The sequence below is a fragment of the Eucalyptus grandis genome, chromosome 10 (assembly GCF_016545825.1).
Source record: "Eucalyptus grandis isolate ANBG69807.140 chromosome 10, ASM1654582v1, whole genome shotgun sequence".
Classification (NCBI taxonomy): Eukaryota; Viridiplantae; Streptophyta; class Magnoliopsida; order Myrtales; family Myrtaceae; genus Eucalyptus; species Eucalyptus grandis.
In genome coordinates this window covers 26869947-26881655 of record NC_052621.1, presented here as the reverse complement: position 1 = coordinate 26881655, position 11709 = coordinate 26869947, and the positions used below count along the sequence as shown (strand labels likewise).

General features: G+C 42.5%; 1 protein-coding gene across 1 annotated transcript; it reads right to left on the bottom strand.

Moving 5' to 3' along the window:
* Positions 1–8303: 8303 nt before the first annotated feature.
* LOC104423858 (glutelin type-D 1-like) lies at positions 8304–10229 on the bottom strand. Its single transcript, XM_039303182.1, has 3 exons — positions 9922–10229; positions 8722–9442; positions 8304–8638 (listed from the first exon to the last, which is right to left on the bottom strand). Exons 1-3 carry the CDS (start codon positions 10115–10117, stop codon positions 8488–8490), a joined length of 1068 nt encoding a protein of 355 aa, XP_039159116.1. The 5' UTR covers positions 10118–10229; the 3' UTR covers positions 8304–8487.
* Between the last annotated feature and the right edge of the window lie 1480 nt (positions 10230–11709).

The window sequence follows — 11709 nt, the reverse complement described above, 5'->3', positions numbered from 1 at the left end:
TCGCCAAGAAAATAATCCTGTGTTGATAGTCACTATCCTTCGCCCAGAAAATAATCCCGCATTGATAGTCACTATCCTTCGCCCAGAAAATAATCCTGCGTTCGCCAAGAAAATAATCCTGCCTTGATAGTCACTATCATTCGCCCAGAAAATAATCCTGCGCTTATAGTCACTATCCTTCGCCAAGAAAATAATCCTGCGCTTATCCGCTCCTTATCAACGCAACCCCGGATCAAGCGAGGCTACCCATTTGCGAAATAATCCTGTATCCTTCGACCAAAAAAACACTCCTGTCACTATCCTATTAAAGAAAGACAAAAAAAACTGCTTCTGCTCAACTCCTGTCACTATCCTATCAAATTCATCATACCGATTTTCTTGATTTTCCTCGTAGTTTCTAAACCGTAGAGTACCTTCTTAATCCTAGTAAAGTCTCTCTTTTCCTTACACACCCTTGCATTCGAGAAATGACGACGAGGAAAATCGTGTTTCACACGAAGGAAAATTTGAAGAATGGATTACGCAGGTTAGTGACAGGGAGCCGAGCCTTTTATGAAAATGATTTAAATGGGTTGCAAATGAGTTCATAATCTAACCCATTTGCGAAATTTTAAGAGGCCGTTCATAAACGAATTTAGGATCATTTAGTCACTTCTTGGTTCTACTTGACCTAAAGGTGATCGATTCCTAGTCCAGAGAAAGGGATTCTTAGTTTTCGGAATTGGAGACCGATCCATTTCTCGAGCAGTCTTGTGGAATCGATCTTGAGGCATCGCCACTAATATTTGAAGCCCTTGATGGTGCAGAGAGTCTGGGCAACCAAGACGTAAAGAGATGAGGGGCTGAGGGAGATCAGGGCCAGTGTGGCGACGTCGGAGGTGAGACAACAGTTGGGAGAAGGCGTTAAAGAGGAGGGCGAGGAAGATGAAGAAGAGGAGGAAGAGGTGGTGGAGCATTGGAGCTCCTTCTTCTGCTGGTCAATGGCGTGCTTCTTCTCGGCGGCCCTCTCAAAGTGGAGCTGGATTTTGTGTTCAAGGGGCGAGGAAGGGCTCACATCTCTAGGTAATGAAGAGGAGTGAAATCAGATGAGAAAAAAAGTAAGCAAATGAGGTGAAGGGACTAGACGATGACTTTTGACGACAATACAACTACTTTAATGAGGTTTATTGCTAGCTTGGCTTAGATTAGGATTCTTAGGTTTAATTTTAAATTTTTTTAAAAAAGTGAAAAGTTATCGGTCCGATTCTTCTCTTAGAATTGGGAACCGAACCGTCTAGACATTGGTTCTGTTTTTAGGAATTAGGACTCATGAGAACTGGATCAAATCGGCTGATCTAATGATCCGCGATTCAAGTGATTCCCGTTACACACTCTTAATTTAGATTCAATTTCAATGGCATTTCATAATTCAAGAGAATAATTTGAACAAGAAAGCCTTAACTCCAATTGTAACGAAAGAGAATTGTTTATTCAAGCAGGGTTTGCAGATTGGGCTGCATCATTGTCTTGTTCATTTCATCTTCGAGGATTGGGTTTTCTTTTCCACTTTTTTCCAGTTGTTTTCTTGCTGTTTATCTTATCATGTCCTTGTTCAATGGAAGTAACCATGCTATCTATAATTTGCTTACTTGGTTGATTTGGACACAAGTTTCAAAACATAATAAATACATTTCATTAATAACTCTTCCTCACTAACTCGACTCCCGAGCTCCCTTACTAATTTGGTGAGTTGGTTCATAGAGCAATCTATTCTTCAAAGACAACATTATAAAGAGAAAAACGTTTAAAATAAATCTCAAGATAGATTGGGTATGGGTCGATTTAGATGTGGGTTGAGATATTTGCATTTCAATAAATCGATCATAAACAAATTAAATTAGTCGATTTATGTCAAACTATTAATAATCCATCCGAATCTAAACTGACCCAACCCATCTGTTTAACAAGCCTAAGTGGAGGTGTCAAAATGGGTTGTGGATCCATTTTTTGACTCATATATTTGAGACGGAGTTATAAATGAGCTGTTAGACATTTGAATAGTTGGGTGAAAATGGGTTTAAAATATTGAAATTCAACTAAAGTGGTTCAAAGTGGCAAAAACTAAAGTGGGCCATAAATGGGTTTTCTAGGAGCCCATTCCGAGCGTGCTCTAGTTTATGTGTGGGGACCGTATCATCGTAAAGTGGCTAGAAGAAGAGAGAGACTCTTCTTGTTATGGGGCGTCCGCATCCTTGTGATATCAGTCGTCGTCGATTCTGCTTCGCTACCCTTCCATCCTCGCTTGCGCGCGTTGAAGCTAAGACTTGTGACTGGGCCTGGGCCCTCTTTCTACAACAATTTTATAGGCTATGTAAAAAAACGGATTGGCCTCATGAAGTTCCATGGGTGTGCTCTCTCTCCTTCGGCCCCTCTTCAGATTTTCTTTAAATGGGCTCCTTAAGCTTTATGGATTAAATTCCCTCATCCGATCCGAGCGTGGACTGACATCACGAACTTGGGCTGCGGGCGCCCATCTTGAAGAAGGAGCCCGAGACTTTATTATTCCTATTTTTTATCTTTTAAAATATGAAAAAAATTTACATATCAACAAAACCCAATTGCAAAAACCGCACAACTCGACAAATGGGTGAGTTTGGGGAAAATTTTGACTACCGGAATTTGTTGACCCAAAGATATGTATATTACATCACTCAAGCGTGTCTTCTCAAAACCTAAAATCCATGAGAAAATATTAGGTATGACTTGGATTCCAGCATGGCAAAATCCTATCCTATTCACTAAGTGACATGTGTTGCTCGAGCCCTATCATGGTCAGAAGCCTTATCCCTCTCTTAATTTCACCTAAAAAGTACGGACACTCTCTCGTCTCCTCTCCCTCCCTCCCATTCGAGAAAACTTCCAATCCTCTTCATTTCCTAAAAAATTTCAAAGGAGGAAGGCCTCTTACTCTTCCTTCCATTACTATGAGGGCTTCTCTCTATTTGGGGATGGACCATGCTGCCGCCATCGCCTCTCAGAGCCCCATCAGTGGCTCCAACGAGCTTGAGTTGAACCTTCCATGTGTTGTGCTCCTTTCTCTCACCTAAGTTTTGGGAAATCAAGTGCCGAAGAAGAAGCTTCTCCATTTTTTCTACTATTTATTGGCAACATTTCTTCTTGTTTTCGCCCAACCCGTATCCCTATTTTGACCCCGCGATTTGAAAAGCTCCTTTACTATTGGTAAGCTCAAAATGTTCTTATTCTTTTATTACCACATTCTCTGTTGAAGAAGTTCATTTCTTTTGAAATTATACAGAAGCACTCTTGAAAGACATTTTATTTTGAAAACTACACTAGTTGAACTGGGCAAAACTTTGGCACTGAAAGAGTATGCCCTATTGATGCCAGCATGAAGTATCTTGGAGCTTGAGCTATCCTACACTCTCCATCAGCAGCATAATCTAGTTGGATACACTGTACCCATTCATCTTCCCATGATCAATCAAGTGTTTAGCAGCAATTGTGCGGTGAAGATATCACCAAATTCACCTGTTGCAAGAATATGTCCTGTTGCTAGAAAATCCATTCCTGGTGAGGTTATTGTTGGAGTTTACAGAACATGCATAGGTAAAATAAACATAAATGCAGTAAAAAAGGATAAAATTTTACTATACATGTATCTCCAAAGGCATCGTTCGTGCTTTTTAATAAAAAATTAGAATATCAAAGGAGGTTAAACGGATTACCTCTTGTAGCGTGCCTCAAATGACTTAATTCGAATGTTCTTCAGTTTGAGCCTCACAAACATCAGACCTCTAGTTCCAATCGCACGTTGAACATAAGAAAGAACTCACAGGTAATTACCACTAAAATTGTGCTAGCAATCTTGTGGAGATCACTCGCCGTACTCTCAATATTTAAGTCACGGCACATTAAAATGTGTCTACTTTGGGCGTGCATGTGCACCATATGCACGTACGCTCATGACCAAAATAAAAATTAAATTAAATCTCATTTAATTTAATTTCAACTCTACTCAATTCAATTGCTATGATTACAAATATATTTGCAATATTATCCTTTTCGTTCAACGTTATCTTGAATTGGTTTTGGTGTGTGACATCCCCAAATTCATCATTGAACGAATAGTAAGACTTGCACTGACACATTAGTATTACCAAGAGACTTGATTGTCATGGTCAATCTCCAAATTCTACAAGTCATAATTGACATCTAGCAATATGTTGTGGCTACCTAAACAGTGTGAATATTTTAAGAATATAATAAACATGTCAGCTTTAGCTAGTAATTCAATCCTTCTGTCTTACTATGTCCCGATCAAATAAAGATCACAAAATATTTGTCAAGTCATCAATTCGATCATATGTACAAGTACAAACTTAATTGACATGCATTTTATATGAGACATAAATAGTTCATTCTCTATTACAATCCCAGCTGAGGATTTTAATGCAGTATCACAATTAGATCGCATAGGACATCATTATTGTAACTTACATGTAACAAGGAGACGTATTCTATATTGCACACTCATGTAACTTCGTATGTGAATGAACTATGACCCAAACTATGACCCTCAAGCATATAGATGGATCAATGACCCGGCAATATGCACACCCGTAAACCATAGCTGTCCTACATATAAGTCAATATTGTGCCTCAAGTCTAAGGATTATTTACACAAGACCAAGGCATGAACGATTAGATATTGACCACATTTAAAGCTTCCATGTCATTAACCATTTTATACGTGTCACGTTCAGTGAACTTGTCTATTACAAGGACTTGTGTTTTAACTCAAACATCATAATACCCAATGACTAATGACTTGTTATTTCCTTAAGCATCTAATACTTAATGGTGAAGCTAAGAACATACTAATCTCAACAAAATTATTAATATCTATTTAATGATCTATCAACTTGGAACGGTTTAAAGATTCAGTCTAACTGTGAACCTGTTATACATATTCTTAACGTTTCAAGAATAAGTTAGTCACAATTGATCTTATGGAATCATTCATATATATATAATTAGGTAAATGAATAAATACGTTTTTGTCATTAAATAATAAAATTGATAGTACTATTGAAATCCCTAACATGTAACAACTATATGGTAACTTTAGAGCATACATCCAATAGTTGTCACTGTGCAAGTTCCTCTATTGCATCTTTATAATTAGGCTATTAATGTAGAGGTAGTCACTTAGCCAGGTCGAGTCAAAATGCAATTTTAAGAGCTAAACTATCTAAAGTTCTATGGGATAGAGTACTTACAGAGTTAAAGTTCCGTGTAAAAGCTACAGGCAAGATTACTCATTTATTTTTTCACCTAGATAATATGGTGATGTCTCGCTGTTTGATGATAACAACTTGTCCTTGCCATTTGACTCACTCGATCTCTTTCTTCAAATCCATGCAGTTGGACGGGTCTATCCAGTGATGTTGTAGCGTGAAAGTACTTATTCATGTCATGCTTACTGTTGTCCATTTATTTATTTATTATATGATGCTCCGGTGCTAGCGGGGCAGTGACCAAGGGACTTCTCCTACATCTGGGATGTTATATGACAACCGTAAGCTCAGGAGATGAGTTGTTGCATGTTGTCTCTCTGGAACACAAGGTAGTTCTTATGGATGTTTGCACGCCTGGTATAGACAGTTATGAAGTTACCGTCCAAATACACTGGCTGTATTCGAAACATCATGAGAGGCCCCTCTTGGTGGCACTTACCGGAAGCACTGACAAGGTAACCAAAGAGAATTGCATGAGGGTTGGGATGGATGGTGTTATCCAGAAACCTGTGTCGCTTGATAAAATGAGAAATGTACTGTCTGAGCTACTTGAACGTGGAACTTAAATGTCTTGTTTGGCCCGTCTTTGAGAAGAATAGATAAAATAAGACCGTACGATAAAGCTTCTTGCGGCAAATGATGTGTAAATGCCGCATGCAGTGGAACATTGGAGGGTTATTGAGCAATGCTACATATACCCCATGTAATGCGAGACTCATACCGATCATTTTTTTTCCAAGAATGACCAAGGTCATCAAATGATTGAACAACCCGCAGCACCATAGTGAAGCTGCTATTAACTTCACAGGATGATGACAAGTCTCACGCGTCGTCGACAAAGTTGTGATGTCGTTGCAATTGTAAGATATTATGGTCCCATCAATGATATCTCTTTGTTTGAATCATCTGCTTTTGGATTGGTAGCAGCCCCTGTAGGCTATACTGTGTAGTGTATTGGGGCATGGATGTGGGACTTAGGTCCTTTTTGGTTCAGCATTCCCAAAAGATTTGAGCCCCCAAAGCCCATTGGAAAATTTTTTAGGCGTTTAGTTTAGAATTTAGAGGTCTCATTGGCCAAATGCTTGCATTTGAAATGCTGAAAGCCCAAAGCAAGTAGGGATCTGCTTTGGGCTTTTAGCATTTTTGGAATGCTAGATAGGGGTTTAATGATTTTTTTTCTTCCAATATTGCCCTCGTTGATAATTGTGTTTTCCTCTTTTACCCTAAAAGTTTACTATTTATCATCTTCCTCCTTGGACTTGCCAGCGGAGCGCCGCCTGGGTTCTGCGACCCACACACCGCTATCACCTGGGTCGCGGTGACGGCGGTGCGTGAGTCGCGCAACTCGCCGCCTCCCCACCACCATTGCCACTAGCCACCTCCCCCACCACATTTACCAGCTCCGGGGGTGACCCACGCACCACCGATCACGCGGCCTCAGCTGACGCCACTTGGGTTCCGTGATCCACACATTGTCGTCGACTGCCACCAGCCACCTCCCCCACCACATTTACTAGCTTCGGTTGCCTCCCGTTCGTTCCCCTGCATCTCCTTCTCCTTTTTCCTTATCTTTCTTTTTCTTTTCTTTTCATCTCAAAGCTAACTAATGGTTATCTCAAGAAGCATACTCATGTAGCAGCAATTTGGTTTGAATGTAAATGCAGGAGACACAAAGATAATCCTTAGTTCAGAGAATCTTAGGTAATAAATTGGCCCGTTCATACTATACAATGTAGTTGGCAGTAGTGTCGACACTTTTTTTTTTTTAGTCGGTAGTAGTGTCCTTAAAAGTTCTTGTTTTGCTCTTTTGCAATAGGTTCTGCCCACGAATTAAAGCTTTGCCCTGCTGTTGTTTTCTCACGCACGATTTTGGGAAGTGAAATTTCAAACCTCTGTTGTGCCGTGAAGTTGATCTTGCCCGGTATATTTGTATCCCTTAGAAATGAATCTAACAATCACGTTTTCCTCGGATAAGCACGCTCATCATCTGCGATGGCGATGAGGTACAGTTTCTAATTCTAAAAAGACAGCAATTGATTGCAGTGAATTTTTACTTCGTCTTTTCTATTTTTCCGATGAGGTACAGTTTCTAATTCTAAAAAGACAGCAATTGATTGCAGTGAATTTTTACTTCGTCTTTTCTATTTTTCCGTTCGGTAGGTAGAAAAGGTTTATTCGCACGGTGCGACTAGTTCTATGGGCTTCAGCATTCCCAAGGCCCCTTTGGGAAATTTTCAAGCGTCTGGTTCAGCATTTTGAGGTATACTTGGGAGAATTTGGAATGCTCCCCAAAGCAGGTGGAGACTTGCTTTGGGCATTTAGCATTTTCGAATGCTGAATAGGGGATTAATGAATTTTTTTCTTCCAATATTGCCCTCATTGATAATTGTGTTTTCCTATTATACCTTCAAAAACTACTGTTCATCGTCTTCCTCGTTGAACTTATTTCTTCAAGAGTGAAGCTTAGCTGGCGGAGCTCAGCCGGCGCGACCCACGCGACCAAGCACCTATGGTGCTCGGTTTAGCTGGCCGTATCCGGTCGCCACGCACCGTTGTCGCCACGCATCGCTGTCGCCAAGTACCGCTGTTACCACCCACCGCCTCCCCACCACCACAGCCACCTCTCCCACCAGCTCCACCAATCGTTCCCCGCCTCTCCCACCAGCTCTGGCTGCCTCCCAATCGTTCCCCTCCTCTGCTTCATCATCTCCTTCTCCTTTCTCCTTTTTTTTTTTTTTTTCTTTTCTTTTCGGCTCAAAGCTCCTTTGTAAAATGCACCAAAATAAAAAGAGTTTTCAAACACTTGAGCATTCACAAAATACCCATTCTTCTAAAGATACTTGGGGAAATGCAAAGGCATTTTCCAAAAGTTGAACCAAACGGCCCTATATAGTCAAACATGTTTTAGGAATAAAATCTCAACTTCTCCTCGCGGGAGAGTCCGACTTCATTGGTTGGTCCATCCCCCTTTCACTATCATCAAGCAAGTCGACAAGTCCCGAGAACGAAATATTCAAACCATGGTGATATATTAAAAACAGAGAGGCGATTGGCAAATTAGAAATACACCAGTAGTTACCGCATGAAGACCTTAACGAAAAGAAACATTCTCGAACCGGGGCGGGGCTGTGGGTTTGTATTATTAGACCTTTAAAAACCAGAACAAACGTTTATTTGTTCTTCGCCTAACTCAGTTGGGAGGGAAGAAGATCTCCGAATCCATCCTTTTGGAGCTGAAGGCCTTCTCCACGTCCGGGGGAACGTTGAAAGATGCTTGGAGTACTTCAGGCGATAAGGCCTTCCAAACCGAGGTTCTCCCGGCAAGATGAGTGAATATAGGACTGCAATACACAACCACATAGAAAGCAATTTAGAGTTTGATGCGTATATAGAGGTGACGAAATTTATCGGCACAAACGCTTACTTGGGAGTTGTAATGATAGAGAACCAGGACATCCCGTCCGGATCGGCAATCTTCGAGACGACAAAGAACCTCGGCACGATGAACAGGTTCCCGGCCTTCACGGTTATCTCCAGGACCCTTTTGCCGTCGACGCCAACAACCTGGGCGCGGCCACTGCCGCTGACGATGTAGGTCACCTGCAGCGCGGAATCGCAAGAAAAGCCCGGCGAGCACATAGCGCTTCCATCCAGCCTCACGAGATCGGCCCCGAGACCAACCTGACTGACCAGAGGGAGGTTGTTGGTGTTCAAAACGACGACTCGGCCGCCATTCTTAATGTCGACATCCAACGGAGCCTCCTCGCAGTTCAGGACCATGCCATTCCGGTGCCCCTTCTTCGGCTCTGGCATCTTGAAGCCGGCATCGACCTTCACAATGCCGCTGCCCGGTTGGCTACCGACGAGCTTCTCGACGACGTCTTCGCCCAAGTCCCACGCTCGGCCGACGAACTCAGTGGTGAAGCCGGTGAAGATGCTGTTGGAACCGGTCAGGAAGAAATCGGTGAACTGCCCGGCCTTGTGCGCCTTCGACGTGTCGCCCAGGAAGAGGACGACTAAACCCGTGTCCTCCTTGTTGTACCACCAGGTGACGACGCCAAAAGGGAGGGCGATGGCGTCGCCCTTCTTGATCGCTATGACCTTCTCCTCGGATTCAGGGAGGACGATTCCAGCAACTCCAGAACCTAAGGGATTACAACACCACAAAAAAGAAGGGGAAAACAAAAATGCAACTTTCACCATAGACTCAAATCACGATGACAAAAGAGAGTAATCAAGCGCGTCATATTAACATTTCCACGATCAAAAAAGGATCGCTGCGAAAGAGAGTCCGATTTCGACTGATAGAACCTCAGCCGAGCGAGCGATCCATCTACGCACAGTACCATCAACCTCGCGTGAAAAAGCGGCCAACGAGAACACGACAAGCAGTGATCAAAGTTAAAAAAATCGTCATAAAAAATGGAATTTTAAGCGCGTCGCGACGACTCCGACAATTCGACAGGTGGCAGGGGACCGCGATCACATGATCAAGTCTAAGAAAAACAAAATCGAACCTCGCGTGCGAAAGCAGGCGAACGGAATAACCGCGCCGAACGAAAGCGGGACAAAAGCACGGACGAGAGAAAAGAGAGGAGGAGCGGGGCCGATCGATGGGGCGCACCTTGGAGGACGTAAGCGACCTTGGCGGAGTCGGAGTAGCGGGGGAGGGCGAGGCCGTCCTTCTCGAGGGCGAGCTTGGCGGCGCCGATGTTGCCCTCGCGGAGCATCGGGAGCTCGGACGGGCACCACGCGAGGTACGACCCGCCGTCCCCGCCGTACACCTTCTTCGCGACCTTCGGGGAGAGGTCGAGATCCATGGCGGCTGGCCGGACGGAAGAGGAGGAGGAGCCGAGCGCGGCGGAGGAGAGACAGAGAAGGAAGAAGGAAAGCGAAAGGAGAGCGGAAGCGGATCGAGTTGACTCAGCGAGTTGGGGTAGGGTCAGGGTGTGAATTTATAGTGGGGGAAGGCTTCCGTTCCGTTACCGGATTCGTAGCGGATGACGACGGTGACGAAGACATGACGTCACTTAGAGTGCGAGAGCGAGAGAGACGTCGGCGTCGGCGTGCGTGGGGACCCACCCAACTGCGTCCCCTTCTTTTCCGCCGGGGGAGTGAAAAACCGGTTCGATCGGTCTTTTGGATTTTATCGGTTTTTTTCTTTTTTTTTTTTTTCATCTTGCGTCGAAAAACGGGGGAGAATTTTCCCGAATCTGTTTTCGAAATCGTCTGATAAGGTTAGACGGTCTCGTCCGCTCCTCGCAAAAACCAGATGGCTCGAATAAATCGCGGGCGAGAAATGAATTTTCTTCGCCTTCCGAAATAGTCCTTGATATATCGAAAGTAAGTTTTCGAATCGTTTGACTAGAAATGGTCTCTTATCCGTAACGACTTGTGATGATATCATTTGACTAAATAAGGGTCTGATTCTGCTAGGAGATGAAGACAGCGTTTTTTTGCATGAGAGACAGGTCGGCATGTGTGGGACCCAGCTACATCCTTCTTTCCCTCCCCTAGAGTTCATCAGATTTGATTGTTTCGAATGTAATTGATTTTGTCTTTACTTAATTTGCATAGAAAAATTGGGGAATTCTACACTCTATTTTCAAGAACTGTCTATAAAATTAATGGATCTCATCCACGCCTCGAAAAGCAGATAATTACTAATCCGGCTTAAAGAAATCACTAACGAGAAAATGAATTTTGTAAGCTTTAAAAATAGTCTTTGATATATCTAGAGCCGTTTTTAAATCATTTGATTATGAACGATTTCTTATTCGTAACGATTCATGGAGATACCATTTGACTAAATAAGGGTCAAACTTCACTAAGAGATGAAGACAAGCATCTTTTGCATGAGAGACAGGTCAGCAGGTCCCTCTTCAAGAGTTAACCAGATTCGATTGTTTCGAATATAATCGGTTTTATCTTTACTTTTATTTTCTTTGGTCGTATCTACTCAATTCCTACTCTAGCACTCACCCTTAGACTTTTGTCCTTGCAGGGTGTAGGAGTCAAAATCCATTCCCGAAACTAAATTATCCCCACCCAACCCCTTAAGAATATATTCGAACCCCCCACTGAGCAAACCCCAATGGTTGTTTTATCTTTACTTAACTTTGCATGGAAAAAGTGGGAAATTCTCCATCCTATTTTCAAAATCAGCCATAAAATTAATGGATCTCATCCACACCTTAGAAAGCAAGTAATTACTAATCCGGCTTAAATAAATCATTGGCAAGAAAATGAATTTTGTCACCTTTGATATATCCAGAATAGTTTTTCAAGAAAGGTGTCTTATCTATAACAAGTTATGGCAATATCGATTGACTAAATAAGGGTCGAACTCCACTAGACAAAAATTCACGGAGTGGTGAGTTGACTTATTTGATAATTTACAAATTAAGCACTC